Below are 20,841 nucleotides of genomic sequence, written 5' to 3'. Positions count from 1 at the left end.
CACAGTACCAAGATCTCACTGTAACTGTATGAATACCCTCTTAAAAGGTTATTGGCATAGATTGAAATTACAACCTGAAAGAATGGCACTACTTACAGCCCTTCACAATGGTCAGCAATAGAATCTTCACAGCTGTCTTTTTGCAAGCACACATTACTTTTTCTGTCTTCAAAAATACTCCATTTAGTGAGCATATAGGACTTTTGGGGAATATTACTGTAAAGCTAACTGCTTGCAAGACCTTTATAGAGTCTACAATTACAAACCCTGTATATAGGAAAATGCTAATAATGTGAGCATGGTTTTGGTTATAGAAATAAAGCATGCTCAAGAACTTCTCAAATGTGATCTTCACTGATTTCAGCATTAGGTATGTTTATTCTGTAAGTACAGGCTGAATATTTCTCATTATACAGTGTGATCTGTTAAACACAATCTAGAATATTTCAAATTCCAATGCAAATTAACAGAAGGTAGAGATTTTGTCTCATACAATACATCAGGGAGATTGAATTTATGTGATTGAGTCCTACCATCATCATACAATAAAACTAGTTTAATATTAAAGGGTTCAAGATTCTAAGTTCAACTTGTGCATTTTTCTCACTGGATGTTTTACTTATTCGTTTAAATATCCTTGATTTTTATTCATTTTATCATTTCCTCAGCAAACAGAGTTTGTGATAAATTATGCTTTTGGACAGACCTACGCAGTTCAACTTCACTGGAAGCCCAGTGTTTGCAACCCAGGTCAGAATCTGAACTCTTTGGGTATGTCCATACTACCCACTGGATCGGCTGGCAGCGATCGATCCGACGGGAGTCAATTTATCACGTCTAGTCTAGACGCAATAAATCAAACCCCTCTCCCGCCCCCCGCGAGTGCTCTCCCGTCGACTCCTGTACTCCACCGCCATGAGAGGCACAGGCAGAGTCAACTGGGGAGCCGCAGCAGTCGACTCACCACGGTGAAGACACCGCAGCGAGTAGGTCTAAGTACGTCGACTTCAGCTACATTATTCACATAGCTGAAGTTGTGTAACTTAGATCGATCCTTCCCTCCGCCCCAGTGTAGACCAGGCCTGTGTGTCTGCGTAAGTAATGAAGTACCATTGTAGTTCACCTTACAGAGCCTTCTGGGACATTCGGAACATAGAGAGTCACAGGAAAAGAGGACTGACATGAGGACCTCAAAGCCTCCATAGCACGTAGAGCTTCTGACTCATTACGAGGAGCAGAAATCTTCATAGAACCTAGATACATCAGTTTGTTAAATAATACACTGTCCTCTTCTGGGAGTTCATTAGGGGAAGAGGGTCTAGGTGCCGAGATTTCTGAAAATGAAGAAAATAAATGTTAACAATAAAACTCTCAGCCATTGCATTAAATTAGTGCAAGTTAAAAGCTGCAAGCCTACATTTGTAAACCTAAAAGAAACTATCACTGTATCTGAACAAGCTCCCTGAAGCATTACCCTAGACAATGATCACATAGACCTGGAAGGGCAGTTATTCTGAATTATGGCCATTTCATATTTGTGAAGCTTTTCCAGTAATAAATGTAGTCAGGTTACCAAAAAGACATTTTAAGAACATCTCCATATTTAGTGTCAATCTCTCCCTACTGATTACAGGTATTGCTTGCTGAATGAGTGTGAGTAGCCTAAGGTTGATTCATCAATCTGAGCATTCTGCAAGCATCCCCACATGGGCCATATTGAGGAGATAACTGGTTAATGACTGGATATTGAGCAATTAGCAAGGTAATGCAGCTAGTCAGTTGAGGACAGTTAAAAGACAGACAGGAGTAAGAGAGGAAGGCTTGAGGGAGGCCAGAGAAGCCCAGAATCTCAGAAACATTCTCCCCCAGTTTCCCCTCCCCCAGTCTGGGGATTCTTGGGACTAGTATCAGACCTCTGCACAGTCAGACTCACCTCAATTTTTCCTTTGCTCAGTTTCATCCCATAACTTCAGTACATACCCAAAATATCTTAACCAGTACCTGTATTGGAAGGGTCCAGAATTAGATGTAAAGAAGGTTGCTTTGTCTGACTGGCTGACACATCTTCAGCCGACCATCTGCAAGCATCATTGGAGTCTTTACAGTCAGTAGTATAACTTATTTGGCCTTTTTCAGAATCTCTCAGTATCTCTTCCATGGCTTCCTCCAGCTGTTCATCTCCATTTGAAAATATCTATACAAAGGACAAGACACAGAAGACTTACAAATTGTCTGCTACTTTTACCTTAAGAGTTATTACACAAATATTTGAAAAATATTTTCAAATTTGTTTTACTTTTTTAAAGAAGACATTTTGCCAAACACTTCTTCAGCTAATTATACCAGATATCCATGTTACTCATGTGGCTAAAGCCATGAATGCACCCAAGGCTCATCTGTGTTCATTAAACCAACAAATAAAATGTGTACAATGGAAGAATATATCCGACTACCAAAGGTTCCAACATCCAGTATTACAATGCAGCATCCAGTATAACTGCTCAGGTAATGACAATTTATATATCCTCAAATCTTTGACTATATGCAGTACAGATTTCACCTCTCCAAGTACTTTGTATTGTATTAAAATGGCATCCATGAGTCATGAATGTGTGCTATATTCAGATAGTATATTAAAAGGCACACACAAAAATAAAAGTGTAATTAGGTATATCCTTCTCCCCACATTTTTAATATACATCTGTAATGAATGGCAAAATTAATTTGGAGGTTTTGTTTCTTATTCTATTTTCATTTACCTTTATTTTTTAAAATGTAACTGAGAATTAGAAACAGAGCTCTCTCCAGGTGTTCAGACAATAGTAAAAACATTGTTCAATTCAGTTTCTGTATACAGAAAAAAGGGAAACTACCTAATCATAACAAAACACATCTAGTCAGTTGAGACAACTACCTGGGAGAGACATTTTCATATCTGCCATCTCCTCAGCACAGTTCAACTTTGAGCCACACTGAAAGATAATTTAAAATTAATTTCCTCACCATAATTTTCTCTTCTTTGAATGGGAGCACAGTGCTCTGTCAGTCAAGTATTGACAAGTTTTCTATCTTGTCACAGATTTTGGATGAAGAGAATAATATTCCTAATGAGCTTCCCCACCCCGCCCGCATCTGTCAGTTACTTGCCTGCTAAAGTGAAGAATAATTCACATTCAAATAAGCTCTTATAAGGGAGTGGTTTCTGACAATGCACTAGAAGCTTAAAGCTGATAAAATTACAGTAAGGTAAAAGTAGAACTTTTACGTTTCTCCCATATAAACAGCTGCTGCCCCCATGAGACAAGTACTTATAGGAAACGGCAAACAGTAAAAAGACATCCATCAAATCGAAGGGAAAGAAAAACTTAAGTCTTTCAGTATCTGATAGCTGCACTGGATGAGTTTTTATCTTCTAAGGCCTAGTACAGCAGTTCTCAAACTTGGGTTGGGACACCAAGGTGGGTCACATCCCCATGTTAATGGGGTCTCCAGGTCTGGCTTACACCTGCTGGGGCCCAAGGCTGAAGCCCAAGGGCGGCAGGGCTCAGGTTGCAGGTCCCCTGCCTGGAGCTGAAGCCCTTGAGCTTTGGCTTTGTCCCCGCCCCCACCCACCTGGGGTGGTGGGGCTCAGGCTTTGGCCCACTCACCCAGGGTGACAGGGCTTGGGCAGGCTCAGGCTTCGGTCCCCACTCCTGAGGTCAGGCTGTAATTTTTGTCATCAGAAGGAGGTCATGGTGCAGTGAAGTTTGAGAACCCCTGGCCTAGTAAACAGAGCACTGAAAACCGAGTGCACTGAAACCCAACACATCTCCTCAAAGGTTCTCTGTGTTGCTGAGCCCATGAAGCAGTCATGCACCTGCTAGCGTGTGCACTCACTCAAACAGAAGGAGACTTCTTGTATAACCGATCGCCTACAAGTTACAGGACTATCTTGCAATAGTAGACTTAACTATTCACTTTTTTAGATCCTCCATATAAAGACAAATTTGCATCAGTCTTTCCCCAGGGCTTTGTTTTATGCAAGTAAAACTTCACATCCTTGACCACATCCAACACATTTCAGTGCTTCTCATGGTCTGAGCTGGCTTGGGGTAGAAAGAGGGCAAGGGAACACTGACTCAAATGGAAGGTTGTGTTTTTCCCAGGAAACAAATTCTAAATCTCATCTAAGAGGTACCTTAAAATAAATATAAATGTTTTTTTAAATTTAAATTAAATTTTAATGAATTTTTAAAAACCTACACCCAACCACCCAGCAAACCACTGTTTAATGGATTTGGTGAGTACTTGCAAAACTAGATGCCAAGACCTTAGAACAAGGGGCTCTCCTGGCTGTGCGTGGTTTCTTAAAAGCAGTGTTTCAGTTTTGTTCAAGAGACAGCTGCAGGTGCACCAGTTCCTGTGGCTGAAATTAAGGAGTTCTTCTGGTACGTGCCTGGACCGTCCTGATGGTATGATCTTCAATCAGCTGCCTGCCACACATCTTCAAATACTATGAGGCCACTATTTCCTTAGATATTGTGGAATTAGCAAGGCAGTTTTGCCCGCTCCCCATCATTTTATCTTAAGGACGGTTTTGAGTTGGGTGGCCAGGTTTGCAATATTTAAGGTGCAGTAAATATGATCCAGCAGCTCAACTTCATCCTACAGAGCAGACAACCTAAATCATTGGATTGGGACTTGGCTAATGCAGAGCATCAGAAAACTGGTGAAAATCTTGAAATACATAAGTGACTGGACTGAAATCTTCATTAGACAAACAGATTTGCTCACTCAGGTCCGTTCATTTTGCAAATATATACAGCAAGAACAAAAGTAAAGGATTTTAAGAATCTGCACAAACACCAAAGTCAATTAAATAAATTGTAATATAAATCACAATCTTTTGGCGCAAGAGATTCTTACTACGCATTTAAGAAAAAAAAAAGTGTACTTTTAGTTGAGGTTTCTCATCTTTTGCACAGGGATCCTCAGGTTGCTGATGAACCAAGACAAATTCTTCACTGTTTAATGTGGACACAGATTCAGATGATTGACTAAATTTATCAAATGAGGACCGGACTTCCATTTCAGAACTGCAATCCCCTCCTGCTGCACCAACCTAATAAAAAAAAATGTACAAACACTGAGTCAGCTCTGAAACTGTACGCAGCTATCCTTTTCTAATTGATAAATATATTTAATAGCAATTGCAGAAGAAAAATAGTGCCTAACAAAAAGAACAGAATATTTTAAATTATATAAACATAATGGTTAATGGGAACTCAAAAAGAGTTTTTATTTTTGGCCTTCCAAACCATGATTTTAGATAGCAAGACCCTACAAGAGACATTCATTTTCCTTCCCTTCCTGACCATTTAAAGGGAAGGTGAAAAACAATCTAAAAATATACTAATTAAAAAGGAGAAGGGATTAAAACACTCCATTCTGAATTGTCATTTTCATTATTTCAAAGTCCCAACCACAAAATAAAATTGTTTGGCATGCTCTATGGTAGCTCTAGAGCAGGGGTTCTCAAACTTTTGTACTGGTGACCCCTTTCACATAGCAAGCCTATGAGCGTGACCACCCCTTTTATAAATTAAAAACAATTTTTAATATATTTAACACCATTATAAATGTAAAGTGGGGTTTGGGGTGGAGGCTGACAGCTTGCGACGTAATAACCTCACAAACCTGAGTGGTCCCAACCCCCAGTTTGAGAACCCCTGCTCTAGAGCCAAAACAAGTCTTTGGCTCTTCCCTAAAGAATGGTGGCTTCATTGTGCCCATATCGACACATGTAACTCCAGCAAAGTTCAAGAACATAAATATGACCTTGAAAATTTGACCTCCTCTAGGCTTGCAGACGTCATAAACAGAAATCTTGGAATCACTGCAGAACTCCATTCTATCCAGGGACTGATTTATACAGATTTTATACAGTATACTCTTGTCAGAAGGCTGTGCTTCCAGCAAAGCCACTGTCCTGTGGTTGCAACTACTGTGGTAGAGATTACCAGCTGGGGTTAAAGTTTTAACTGTACCTGTGCTCTTTCAGACATCATCTCACCATTTCAAAAACACTCACATATTTAAGAAATATTTTCAGACGAATGATGTAATGTGAGCTCCACCCAAGCCTAGTTGAGAGATTCAGTGTTGCAATAAACTTTGTTCCAGAGTTTAAAAATCTCTGTAAAAATGTTCTCTCACTTAATGGCCAAGTAATAATCCCTTCCAGCACCACATTGGAAATGCATGAGAATAAAGACACAGGGAAGAAAGTGCAATGATGTGATTATTACAAAAACTACAACAATTAATGTCTGTACAATGCTTTGAAAATTTAACATGCTATATAAGTGCTTGGAGCTCACTTACTATATTACTCTATTATAGAGAAATTCCTGTTATAATGAAGTGGGGTGAAAGTGCTTCAACGCACTTCAGGGGATTTGAACTGCTCTGATTTTCACTGAAGATTCACTTTAGAATAAAATTTCATTGCCCTCTTCTTGGAATGCAGCAATTAGTCACCATGACAAATATGCTCAAACCCTGTCTACATTAGAACTCCTACTGTTGCTAGCACCCATAGTTGCACCATTGCTACAAGACAAAATATTTTAATGTAGACAAGGCTTGGCTGAAACCTGGGAGGAGAAATTGCCACAACCCCCAGTATGGTGAGGAACCATAAGTATGCCTCTCAATATTATTGATGCTGCTCCCTTAAGGAGGAGATTGAGCTTTTGTAAAGGGCCCTATGCAAACACTGCTGATAAAGGCCCCAAAGCTATAGGGAATAAGAAGAGGCCCTACCACTACTCCAAACATATCTGGTGGGCAGGCGGGAGGATATTTTTCCAAGTAGGCCTCATTTCATTATAGTGAAACTCCACTGAGTGAATTTTTGCATACGCTTGGTGAAGGGAAATGCTGGGGGGGGGGGGGGGGAGATAACAGGACTATACTATAAGAGGATTATTTTACCGATTATTAAGTAATATGAATTCTACCAGCAAATCAAGTCTTTCTTGAACAAAAATGTCCAGTAAAAACAACCTGTCTCCTCAAGAAATAGTGTTATTCTGCAAGATTGTTTTCCTAGACAGCCTTTCTATTTGATTAACTTCAATGTTATTTGTTATTTGTATTCAGGTACAATGTAGGAGCCCCAGTCCTGCTGTACCAGGTGCTGTACAAAACAACAAAACAACGAGACACTCCTTCCCCACAGAACTTGCAATCTAAGTAGAAGAGACAACAGGTCGAAAAAGGGCAGAGGAGCACAAGAAATGAGGTAATACTGATCAACAGGGATCCTAGAAATCCATTTGCCACAGGAAAACATGGAATTTACATTTTTGCACAGATTCTTTAGTTTTTACCTTTGTGAAAAAATAAAAGCATATATTAACTGTTAACTAAATTTTACTGAAAATACCAGTGTCACTTACTCAATGTGCACAACTTCCACCTCTTGTAGTTGATTTTTGAAGGCACTTTAAAATTTACATAGCTAAACATACTCCAATAAACTGCTTCTTGGGTATAGAGGTTTTTTCAACAGTATACAGGGATTCCTGTTTTAATGCATTTCCAATTTCACTTCAGCCTCCAGACGTGAGAAATTAAAGTTATGAGAAGATGCCAAAAAATCACTCCTAAAACCATGTCACTGAGTTTGGCAAGGACAACATTTCATGGTAATGTGCAGTTCTGTACTGTATGCACCACAGCTGTAGATTACATTCGAAGGCAGACAAATACAAACTGCAATTATATTAATTTTATTATAATGATTAATTGCACTGGTAGGCTTCAAACTTGCTTTAAAATGTTAAATATATCAATAAAACACTGTGTTCAACTGACAGGGTGACTAAAAGGCAGTGATTTTTCAAAAAACAAATTTAAAAAAATCAGATTTTTTTTATTTAAACTGGATTTTTTTGATAAAATGCTTTTTGAGGAAAAAACTAATCTAAAGATAAAGATACATTATAACTCAAAGGTATCCCATCATGGAATAGGGATTATAAATTCTAATTCTATAGTATGGGACAATGTGTTCATGTAATGTTTAAGAACAGTTTTGTAAATGAGTTCCAATAGATCATGGATTAGGGAAGCAATGGTATGGGGTCTCAGGGGCTTCTGTATAGATTATTTAGGTTAATCTTTCTATCTATCCAATGAGACTCAGGGCTAAGTCCAGAAGACACCATCGGAGATGCTTAGTTTTGCACTTCTCAAACTGTGGATTTGTGTCTCCAGAGATAAAATGCTTGTTAACAGCAAAAATGTAACTAACTACCTACAACCCTATTGTCTCTCTGCAAATTTCTCTACACTGAGTCAATCCCTTACCTCTCTCTAAAAGTGCAAAGTTTCAAAAAGTTCAACGATTTAGGGAAGATTAGATCTGGACAAGGAGAAGTAGTCTGGAGATAAATGTGAGAAGGGAGGGTCAGGCAGTGGAAACAAAAGTGAAACTGTTTAAGCAGCATATTCCAGAAGGGGTAGCCTTCATTGATTTGAGATCAACTATACCATTCTCTCACTAGAGGCAGCAGGCCATAAAAGAGACCCAGTTTGGAAATGTTTTAATGAAGTTCCTCTATGTGTGGGTAAGACAGGCATGCGTGCAAAATGCAAACAGTGCAACAAAGAAATGCAAGGACTGGTTGCCCGAATGAAACAACATCATGAGAAGTGTTCCTTCTCAGGAGGAAGCTGCGTTGAAGATAATGAAAGGAACATGTCTGAACATACAGGATCTTCAGGTTGGTAAACTTTTTTATTTCATCCTTCTTTCTTAAGGACTGCCTGTCTTGCTTCTGGATTATTCTTGAATTCTCATGTTTGAGCAAAAAATATAGTAGTTACTCTATGGTACTATCATTTTAAATACAGTTGTGATCAAAAATAAATAGCTGAAATAGGCAGAACTTCCTTTTACAATTTCACCTTTAAAGTAGTACTGTCAGTCAATGCAATGAGTAATACTAAATGAGCAGTATGGTGGTAATAATGAAATAACTGCACTAACTTATTTTGTTTAGGAGAATCCATCCTCAACATACTGGATTCTGAAGACTATCCACCTTCAAGATCACCATCATTTTCTATAGTTTCAGAGTTATCTGCCAATGATAGGTTTCAGAGTAACAGCCGTGTTAGTCTGTATTCGCAAAAAGAAAAGGAGTACTTGTGGCACCTTAGAGACTAACCAATTTATTTGAGCATGAGCTTTCGTGAGCTACAGCTCACTTGATCCGATGAAGTGAGCTGTAACTCACGAAACCTCATGCTCAAATAAATTGGTTAGTCTCTAAGGTGCCACAAGTCTGCCAATGATAGTGTTTCAGTCACATCATGTATGTCACATAGCCACAGTATATCACCTGTAGCAAAAAGAAAAACAACTCCATCATCCAGAAACAACCATAGATAAGTTTGTGGTAAGAACCAGCAGATTACAAAAAGAGGTAATTGATGAAAAAATTGCCCCGTTTGTTTATGCAACAAACTCTCCTTTCCGTATGATTGAGAACTCACATTTCATAAACATGGTTCAGTCATTAAGACCAGGATACAGTCCACCCAACAGAGCAGATGTCGCAGGCAAATTGCTGGATAAAGTGTATGAAACAGAAATTGAGCAGTGTGCAAAAGGTCTAGAGGGTAAAATTGTTAACCTCAGTCTTGATGGGTGGAGCAGTGTCCACGATGATCCTGTGGTACGTGCTTGTGTGACAACAGAAGAAGGGAATGTCTTCCTTACAGAAACAATTGATACATCAGGAAACACACACACAGCAGAATACTTACAAGTAGCAGCAGTAAAAGCTAAAAAAACTCAAATGTCTACTGCACAGCTTGGTCACAGACAATGCTGCAAATGTATCCAAGATTAGAAGAAATTATTTAGAAGAGAGTCCCAAGCTAATAACATACGGTTGCAGTGCTCATTTGATGCACCTCCTAATCAAAGACTTCAGTGTTCCAGAAATAAAGGCTAATGTGGTTGAAATTGCAAAAATACTTCCGTAACAACCATTTTACAGCAGCTGTTCTGAAAAAAGTGGAAGGAACCAAGCTAACTCCCACAAGACATGCGATGGAACTCGGTAGTGGACTGTTTTGAGCACTGTATCAAGAACTGGCCTAATCTGATGACAGTTTGTGAACAAATAGATGGCACTGTCACAGCCAAAGTTCTCAACACTGGGCTTAAGACAAATGTTGAACGCATTCCGAGTACCCTGAAACCTATTTCCGTAGCCTTGAACAAAACACTGGGAAATAGCTGTTTTATTGCTGACGCTGTTGAAATTTGGAAGGAAACGAGTGAGATCTTTAAGAGAGAAACATGCAATGACAGAGTTAAGTTACAAGCATTAAAAAAATGAATGGGACAAGCACTATCTCCAGCTCATTTTCTTGCAACTATTCTCAATTCATGGTACCAGGGTCAAACCTTAACTGCTGAAGAAGAGGAGCTGGCTATGACATGGACATCTAGCAATCATCCTGTGACGTTGCACTCCATATGACTTTATTCATACTCATTAGCATATTTTCATATAATGTAACTGGAATATGCTTCTTGCAAAAGGTCTCTTGTAAGATATCATTACAAAGCTTATAATCTACTGAGTGTGGTCATCCTATTTGTGTGAAGTATCATTCTTGTATCTGAAGCTAGAAATATGAAATATAACTCTGCGGTCCTATTGTAATTATGCAAAGTGTAGGCCATAAATGGTGGTTTGGAATCTTGCTGGCTCCCATCAACTAGAACAATTGGTTGTAAATTGCTCTGTTTACTTGCAAGCCTTCCTGTGAGTCAGGCCAAGAAGAATGTAGGCTTGGGGTCTCACAGGACATGTGACCATGTCACCTAGGACTGGAATCCATCTTAAACCTGGTGCTTTTCCATTTAGGAGGAAGGGTGGGGACCCAGAGAGACAAGATTCCTGCTTTTTGCCAAAGCTATATAAGGGGGTGGAACAGAACAAAGTGGGTTCCAGTCATGAGAAATCCCCTAGTTACCACCTGAGCTGGAGCTAACAAGAACTGTACTGGGGAAAGGATTGGGCCCAGACTAGGAAAACTCACTGGAACATCTCTGAGGGTGAGATTTTATCATTTTTTTTAATGTATTAGGCTTTTTGGTTTATTTTCCTTGGTAACTTACTTTGTTCTGTCTGTTATTACTTGGAACCACTTAAATACAACTTTTTATATTTAATAAAATCACTTTTTCTTATTAATTAATCCAGAGCAAGTATTAATACCTGGGGGAGGAAACAGCTGTGCATCTCTCTCTATCAGTGTTATACAGGGCGGACAATTTATGAGTTTACCCTGTATAAGCTTTATACAGAGTAAAACGGATTCATTTGGGGTTTTGATCCCATTGGGAGCTGGATGCCTGGCTGCTGGAGACAGGAGCACTTATTAAGCTGTTTTTGGTAAAGTCTGCAGCGTTGGGGCGCATGGGTCAGACCCTGGGTCTGTGCTGGAGCAGACTGGCATGTCTGGCTCAACAAGGCAGGGTTCCGGAGGCCCAAACTGGCAGAGAAAACAGGCTCAGAGGTAGTCTCAGCACATCAGGTGACAATCCCAAGGGGGTCTCTGTGACCCAATCCATCACACATCCCTCCACAGTGCCAACTATAATAAACTTCAGAGCTAAGGGTGAACCATTCAAGAAACATATGCTTGCTGATGATGTTTTTAAGAAAATCACACCAGTGAACTGGTGGAAGTCACTTAAGCACTTGGAATCAGAGACACTTAACAGCATTAGCTTCTTCTGACGGTGTAGAAAGAATATTTTCTTCCTTTGGACTAATTCATTCCAAATTGAAAAATCGTTTGGGACCTGAAAAAGCAGGAAAGCTTGTTTTTCTTTTCCAGATTATGAACAAACAGGAAAATGAAGGTGAGGACGAATGAGTTAGCTGCAGAAGACAATACTTTTAAGTTTCTCACATTGACCTGGCTGACACAGTCGATTTAATTTTTGTTTTTTTAAATATTTAATTTAACTATTTTAGTTAACAATTTTAACAAAAACAAACCTGATTTTAAAAAACTTGAATGTTTAACTAAATTCAAAAATTGATGTGCTTGTTTTGTTAAAATATTGTATGTTTGCTGTTGAAGAAAAAAATCCAGAATACAGACCGCCTAATACAGCATGGAAAGAAAATCCTCCAAATATTAATGAATAACCTGTTGAATTGGAGATATTTATGAAGTCATTGGGAGGTGAACTATCTGCTTCAATTACCTTTGCTAAATGAAATAACCAAACAATCGTTCATTTTCTGATATAGCTGTAAAATTAATCTGAAAAGTTTTCAGAGTAAATCACTTTAAAAATGTATAGTGTGTACCTTCTGTGACGAAGTGGGACTGTTCTTAATGTTTCCTCTGAATACTGTAGGGGTGCCTCAGTTTCCCCTATGCATTTCTTAAGTCTCTAGGTGGTGGGATAAGGGAGTGTAATTGTTACAGAGCAAAGGGCCAGGGTACATAAATAGCCGGCACTCTGTCTCTTGGCAACTGATGGCCTGGGCCCTTCCCCCCTGCAAGGTGATAGCTAAAGGCTTGGAGAACAAAGGAATCAGGTGACCTCCTGGCCCAGGAAAGGGACGAAGGCGAGAGGAGGAGGGGCTGGAGGGTGAGTCAGTTTGGGGCTGGCTGGGGACAAGGAGTGAAGTGCAGATGTGGTTGTCTGGCTCACAGCCCCCCAAAATGGACCCGGCTAAGGGGTCCTGCTCTCTGTACCTACAAGCTCTGTTTTAGACCGCGTTCCTTCATCTAATAAACCTCTGTTTTACTGGCTGGCTAAGAGCCAAGTCTGACTGCGAAGTTGGGGTGCTGGACCCTCTGGCTTCCCCAGGACCCAGCCTGGGCGGACTCGCTGTAGGAAGCGCACGGAGGGGCAGAGGATGCTGAATTCTCCGAGGTCAGACCCAGGAAGATGGAAGCTGTGTGAGCTTTTGACCTGAAGACAGTCTGCTCACAGAGAGGAGACTTCACCAGAGTCCTGCCTGGCTTTGTAGGGAGCAGTTCCAGAGCATCGCCCAGGGACTGCATGACACCTCCTAAAAATGAAACCTACATCTATCTCTGTGGTGTAAAGAATATGTATTAGGTTTATAACAACCAACAAGAATGCACTTTTATGTAGAAATCCATGATTAAATCACTAGTCTTCCTGACTAGTGATTTAAATCAAATCCACCCTATCAACTAATACCTATATATCGTGGCTAGGGAAACTCAAGTTCAGCATTTCATTTTAATCGTGGAAAAACACAGATTTTTATGTATTTTTTTAGTCCGAGCATTTTGGGTTTTTATCATGGAAAACTAGGATCCTGTTGATCAATATGGCAGGCAATGGTCTCAACACACTTGCTGTCTAGCCATTGTTGTTGTTGTTGAAGACATCCTGGCAAAGGACAGTTTTAACAAAGTACATTTGCAAATGTTTACAGAAAGCTCCTCCCAAGCAAGAGGGGCAGTATGGTTTAAAGCACAAAAGTGCTTGTCTGAAAATTTTACCAGTGGGCAACAAACACTGGCTTCATTGGCAGGAGATGGGAGTCAATGTCTCACTAGCGAAAGAGAATAAGCAGTGTGGCGTTAGGCTGCAAAAGGTCTTAAAAGTGAAAACAAGAAGTTTATGTTTCATGTAATGGAGAAAGAAGAGCCAGTGGATGCAAAGAGAAGGATGACATGGAAATGAACTTTGTGACTTTTTTTTTTTTAAACAAACATGAGTGGTGCAAAATTGCATTTACCGAGTCCAGAGAACACATTGCAGTAATTGAGATGCAAGATGACAGCATGAACAAGCATTTTGGAAATGTGGATAGATAGATAAGAAAAGGTCATATCCAGGGCCACCCCAAGGCATATGCGGAATACGCAGCTGTGTAGGACACCATGAAATTTGGTGCCCCAAATTTCATAGTCCCCTAAGCAGCCACATGCTGCATACGTGGCAGCACCAACTCCAGCGGCCAGCCCTATCCCCCCGCAGGCCCCCACGCGGGCTGTGCCCCCTGCAAGGGGCAGGGCCATCCCAGGGGGTGCCAACTCCCTCCACCCCGGCTCTTAGTCTCCGCCCCCAGCCCAACCCCCATTCCATTTCTTCTCCCAGCGATGGATGCAACCCAGAGGATTAGCAGGGGGCCTGCGCCAGCAGCAGTGGTCGGGCCCAACCCCGCGCTCACCGGCAAGAAGCAGAGCAACCCATCCCCAGCCTGCTCCACTGTGGCAGCTCCCAGCCACATTGCTCCGCTTCCCGCTGCCGGTGAGTGCAGGGGGTCTACCCCCAAGCAACAGGGCTGGGGCCTGGGCAGGGGAAGCGGAGAGGGCTGGGTCGCTGCACTTCCTGCTACCGGTGAGTGCCGGGGGGTGGTGCTTTCCCCAACACAAACATCCTGACGCAAGCGACACGGCTGGGCCCGGGGAAGCAGAGCGGGCTGGGGCCGGGTCGCTCCACTTCCTGCAGCCGGCACCAGGCCCCCTCCCGCTAATCCCTCGGGCCGCTCTGGGCCTGTGGGGGCCCCCCCAAAGCAGCTCCCCACAGTTCCTGCTTCTTGAGCGGAGCCCATCCCCCCCGCAGGGAGGGTAAGACAGGTGCTTGGGCTGCTTAGGGCACCATAATTGGCAGGGATGGCCCTGGTCATATCTTAGCTATGTTATGCAAAAAGACTCAGATTTTGACACAGCCTGAATGGGAGGGTAATTTCAGATAAAAATCTAGGCCTGGTGTCTTTTCAAGATACCCTCTTTTAGATACTAAAGAAGTTTGATATATTGTCATATGGCAAACAGCAACTTTACAGCAGCATTTGTATTCTAATATAGAATTTCTGCTCTATCACAAGAGTAACTTCTCATCTCAGAGACAATTGACAGTCATTCAGCTCCTTTTAGCACCACAATATAGAACAGAAATGGGTGTCAGTACTTTTGTCTCGTGCTGTGAGGATAGTTGGGACTGAGGTACAAAAGTAAAAATGGCTTCCCCAGAGTACAAGTGGAAGATTGAACATGCTACTCAGTACCTTTTTGACGCTGAAATGCATGAATGAACCACAGAAGTGATTGATTTCTCATCTCCCTTAGCCCATTCTAGTCATGTGCTATTTTGATAGCAAAGCCTTTGTACACAAAAGTTAGTATGACACCATCCATGAGCCAAAGTAGCTTCCCATACCATGTACAAATTAGCCACCAAGTACTAAGAATTATCAACTTGAGTCACATTCCAGAGCATATAGCATAAGTATTAGAATGACTGCCTAAAGACATGATATACACTCCCAAAATGCACACCAAATTTAAAAGTTACCCCTAGTTTCTTTTTTTAATGAGCTGCCTATAAAAAAATATTCACATATACCACATAATAAACATTTGGATGTTGATACATCATACAGCTGAACACTTACCAAGTGACATAGTAATAATCTAGTAAAGCCTGTTAAGTGATCCATACAGATTAAAAGATCTTTATGAAGCAACTGACTATCTTGTGGGGCAGGGGAAGGCGCCGCACACAGACAGTAATTGATGATGTAACATGCTCTTTTATTACCGAAAGAAAACAGAGGCAGTTCTTTACTGATTTTCTGATTACTTCTAGACAACAGGAGGTTATGAGGACTCTCTTCGGTAGCTAGTTTTACTCTTGTATATTAGCACCTTCCCCATCTCTCTCACTACCAACGGTTTTGAATTTAAATTCTTCCCTTCCTAAATCATAGCAATTTAAAATGTCAGAAATGTTAATGGGTTTGGTTTCAAGGAACAAGACTGAAGTTATGATGTAGCAGGCAGGCAGACAGGTTTATATATTCTAAACTAAATCTACGTATCACACATTCAAGTTTGGCAGGTTATAACCCACAATACGATCACAAGGCTACTCTAGAAGCTCTCTTCCCTGGAATATATATGGCTGCAGTGAAGACGGGGAATCAGCTTCCTCGAAGAGAGGCACTCCTAGAGCCCAGGAAATGACAGATATTTACCTCTCGTAATTATTCTTCGAGATGTGCTGTTCATGTCCATTACAATTAGGTGTGCGGGCCTCGCACACATGGACATCAGAAACTTTTCCCTTAGCAGCTCCCATTGGGATGGCAGAGGAGCCCTGGCGCCCTTATGGTGCTGTATATAGTATCCAGCCAGCCCGACCCCCCTTTGGTTCCTTCTTGCTGTAGACTCCAACAGAGAGGAAGATGAGGGAGGATATTGTAATGGACGTGAACAACACATCTCAAAGAACAACAGTTACGAGTGGTAAGTAACCATCTTTTCTTCTGCAAGTGCTTGTTGACGTCCATTCCAATTAGGTGACTTCCAAGCTGACCATCAGAGGTGGGTAAGAGCCAAAGAATGACTGACTGGAGGACAGCCCTGCAGACCGCTGTATCATCTCTGGCCTGTTTGTTGATGGCATAGTGAGATGTAAACGTATGCAATGAGGACCAGGTAGCTGCTTTGCAGATTTCGTGCATGGGTACAGGCACCAGAAAGACAGTCAAAAATGCTTGCACTCTCGTTGAATGGGCTGTGATTGCTGGAGCTGGGACCTTAGTCAGCTCATGGCCAGTGCGAATGCAGTCTGTGATCCAGGACAAAATGCGCTGAGAAGATAGAATGAAGGCCCTTCATTCATATCAAGTGGAGTGCCCCAAGGGTCAGTCCTGGGGCCGGTTTTATTCAATATCTTCATAAATGATCTGGAGGATGGTGTGGATTGCACTCTCAGCAAATTTGCGGATGATACTAAACTGGGAGGAGTGGTAGATACGCTGGAGGGGAGGGATAGGATACAGAAGGACCTAGACCAATTGGAAGATTGGGCCAAAAGGAATCTGATGAGGTTCAATAAGGATAAGTGCAGGGTCCTGCACTTAGGACGGAAGAACCCAATGCACAGCTACAGACTAGGGACCGAATGGCTAGGCAGCAGTTCTGCGGAAAAGGACCTAGGGGTGACAGTGGACTAGAAGCTGGATATGAGTCAGCAGTGTGCCCTTGTTGCCAAGAAGGCCAATGGCATTTTGAGATGTATAAGTAGGGGCATAGCGAGCAGATCGAGGGACGTGATCGTTCCCCTCTATTCGACATTGGTGAGGCCTCATCTGGAGTACTGTGTCCAGTTTTGGGCCCCACACTTCAAGAAGGATGTGGATAAATTGGAGAGAGTCCAGCGAAGGGCAACAAAAATGATTAGGGGACTGGAACACATGACTTATGAGGAGAGGCTGAGGGAGCTGGGATTGTTTAGCCTGCAGAAGAGAAGAATGAGGGGGGATTTGATAGCTGCTTTCAACTACCTGAAAGGGGGTTCCAAAGAGGATGGCTCTAGACTGTTCTCAATGGTAGCAGATGACAGAACGAGGAGTAATGGTCTCAAGTTGCAGTGGGGGAGGTTTAGATTGGATATTAGGAAAAACTTTTTCACTAAGAGGGTGGTGAAACACTGGAATGCGTTACCTAGGGAGGTGGTAGAATCTCCTTCCTTAGAGGTTTTTAAGGTCAGGCTTGACAAAGCCCTGGCTGGGATGATTTAACTGGGAATTGGTCCTGCTTTGAGCAGGGGGTTGGACTAGATGACCTTCTGGGGTCCCTTCCAACCCTGATATTCTATGACTCTATGATTCTATTGGCTATGGCCATGAACAGTTGGGTTGATTTGCAAAAAGGCCTCGTGCGTGCTATGTAGAATGCTCGGGCTCTTTGAACATCTAGCGTATGCAAGCTCTGCTGCTGCGGGCTCGTCTGAGGCTTTGGAAAAAACACAGGCAGACAAATGTCCTGTCCCATGTGGAACTGGGAGACCACCTTGGGGAGGAATCTAGGGTGCGGTCTAAGTTGCACCTTGTCCTTATGAAACACCTTATAAGGGGGTTCGGAGGTGAGAGCCTTTAGTTCAGACACTCTCCTCGCCAATGTAATGACCACCAAGAACAATACCTTCCATGAAAGGTAAAGGAGGGAACAAATAGCCAGGGGCTCGAACAGCGGGCTCATTAGCTTGGAGAGGACCAGGTTCAGATTCCAGGTTGGTACTGGCGGTCAAGAGTAAGGGTATACCCTCTCCAATCCCTTGAGGATATGCACCACCATGGGATTTGAGAACATCGAGCACCCAGACTACCCTGGATGGAAAGCTGAGATACCTGCCTGGTGTACTCTGATGGATGAAAGTGAGAGACAGTGGTGAGCTGGAGCTGGTTAGCGCGAACCGGTTAAATTTTGAAGCTGATTTAGAACTGGTTGTTAAAGGGGTGGGCAAACTCCAACCCGCGAGCCACATCCAGCCCATGGGACCGTCCTTTCCGGCCCGCCTGAGCTCTCAGCTGGGGAGGCTCCCCTGAGAATTCCTTTTTAATTTTTACTCACCCAGCGGCGCTCCGGGTCTTCAGCAGCACTTCAGCGGCGGGTCCTTCACTCGCTCCGGGTCTTCAGCGGCACTTCAGTGGCACATCCTTCAGTGCCGCCAAAGACCCCGAGTGACTGAAGGACCTGACGCCGAAGACCCGGAGCGACTGAAGGAACCGGTTCTTCAGCTTTTGGCAGCTCATCACTGGTGATGGGCCTTGTTGCTTGAGGTGAAGCAGGTAGTCCAGAATAACTGGGATAGATACCTGGAGCGGTAACAGACGTCTGGGTTCACACCAGCAGGAGAACCTTTTCCACTTGGCCAAGTAAGTTGACCTAGTGGAAGGTTTCCTGCTGCCAAAAAGTATTTGTCTTGCTGGCTGACAGCACTGGCTCTCAATCAAGTTTAGCTTGAGCTTCCAAGTCATGAGGTGCAGGGACTGTAGGTTCGGGTGGAGAAGGGGCCCATGGTCCTGAGTGATCAAGTCCAGATACAGGGGTAGGGCTATTGGGGCATCTGCTGATAATTCGAGGAGTGTTGTATACCAATGCTGACGTGGCCAGGACAGGGCAAGCAGGATCACCATTGCTCTGTCCTTGCTTATCTTGAGCAAGACCCGGTGGATCAGCAGGATTGGAGGGAAGGCATACTTCAGGCCCTAAGAATGCATTAGAGATAGAGCCCGGGCTGTGGTTTTGAAATGAGCAGAACCGAGGGCACTGTCTGTTGTCCTTGGTAGCCAATAGATCGACTTGGGGATAACCCCACTTTTGGAAAACTGACTGCAGGACATCTGATCGGACTGACCACTCGCGAGCTTGGTAGGACCTGCTGAGGTGATCTGCCAGCTCATTCCTCACCCTAGGGAAGTAGGATGCTTCCAGCTGTATGGACCAGGCTATACAGAAGCCCCAGAAGAGCCGAGCCTCACGGCAGAGGGGCGAGGAGAGAGCTCTGCCCTGTTTATGTAAAACATAGCAGTGGTGTTGTCTGTCAGGACGGTCACGCTGTGACCTTGCAAAGTGGCGTGAAAGGTTTGATAGGCCAGACGAACCACTCTGAGCTCCTTCCGGTTGATATGAAGGAGTATCTCATCCTGCGTCCACAGACCTTGCGTTCTCAGTTCCACTAGATGTGCACCCTAACCCAGATCAGACTCATCTGTTACTAACATCAGTGAAGGCTGGGTTGTGGCGAAGGGGACTCCCGCATAGACGACTGGTTGGTCCAGCCACCACACAGAGACTCTTGGACTTGGCCGGGTAGTTACTATCATGTCCAGGCTGTCTCAGGCCAGGCGGTACCATGATGTGAGTCACACTTGTAGGGGTCTGAGTCTCAGTCTGGCATGCTTGACTATGTAAGTACAGGCTGCCATATGGCCTATTAACTTCAGACAACCCCTCACGGTTGTGGTGGGGTATTGTAATATCGTCTTGACAATTTGTTCTATGGCCTGAAACCTGGGTTCTGGGAAACTTGCTTTTCCCTGTACTGAGTCCAGGACCGCCCCTATGAATTCTATCCTTTGGGTCGATATGAGTGACGACTTGCTTATGCTGAGAAGGAGCCCCAGTCTGTGAAGGGTGTCCCTGACCAGTGTAACATGGGACTGCTCTTTGGAGTGCCCTGTCAGCAGCCAATCGTCAAAGTATGGGTACACTCGAACCTGTCTTTTGCGCAGAAAAGCTGCTACCACCGCCATGCACGTGGAAGGCTGTGGAAAGGCCGAACGGGAGCACCGTGAACTGGTAATGCTCACAGTTTACCACAAAACATGGGAAGCATCTGTGTGCCAGACGGATGGCAATGTGGAAATAAGAGTCCTTCATGTCAAGGGCAGCGTACAAATCTCCCAGATCCAGTGACAGGATGATAATAGTGCTTAGGGAGACCGTGCAGAACCAGAGTTTGACCATAAATGTCTTGAGTCCGCGAAGGTCTAGAATGGGTCGTACATCCCCCCTTTACCTTGGTTATTAAGAAATAACGGGAGCAAAATCCCTTTCCCCTTAGCTCCTGGGGAACCTCCTCCACCGCCCCTACATCAATGAGTGATCGCACCTCCTGCATAAGGAGTTGCTCATGAGAGGGGTCCCTGAAGAGGGATGGGGAAAGGGGGTAGGTGGGAGGGAGGGAAGGAGGAGAACTGGAGGGAGTATCCCACCTGTACTGTGCGTAGTACCCAGCGGTCTGATGTTATACGGGATCACGCACTGTAGAAGTGGGATAGCCAGTTTAAAAACTGTGGGGAGGGATCCTGGGGTTGGATTGGTACGCTGTCCTCATGCATGCCTTCAAAACCCTTGCTTGTTGCCTCGCTGGGGCTTATTTGGGCCTTGGTTAGACACATTGTTCGACGGTCTGCGTCCATTATTCCTGCCTCACCTGCAATAAGCGTCTTGTCTGGGGTAAGGTTGGTA

The 20,841-nt window shown here is 43.2% G+C and overlaps 1 protein-coding gene across 2 annotated transcripts in view; it reads right to left on the bottom strand.

The window, feature by feature from the left end:
• Nucleotides 1-20,841, bottom strand: part of RABGAP1L (RAB GTPase activating protein 1 like) — a 528,106-nt gene that overhangs the window by 459,443 nt on the left and 47,822 nt on the right. For both annotated transcript variants that reach the window (XM_084635917.1, XM_084635918.1), the window contains exons 2-4: nt 4,934-5,101; nt 2,002-2,194; nt 1,124-1,334 (exon numbers count right to left, since the gene is read on the bottom strand). In XM_084635917.1, the coding sequence (XP_084492043.1) occupies nt 1,124-1,334; nt 2,002-2,194; nt 4,934-5,068 (539 nt within the window). In that variant the 5' untranslated portion in view covers nt 5,069-5,101. The remainder of the gene's footprint in view (nt 1-1,123; nt 1,335-2,001; nt 2,195-4,933; nt 5,102-20,841) is intronic.

The sequence above is a fragment of the Lepidochelys olivacea genome, assembly GCF_965140295.1.
Source record: "Lepidochelys olivacea isolate rLepOli2 genome assembly, chromosome: 8".
NCBI lineage: Eukaryota > Metazoa > Chordata > Testudines > Cheloniidae > Lepidochelys > Lepidochelys olivacea.
This window is presented reverse-complemented; position numbering and strand designations above follow the sequence as displayed.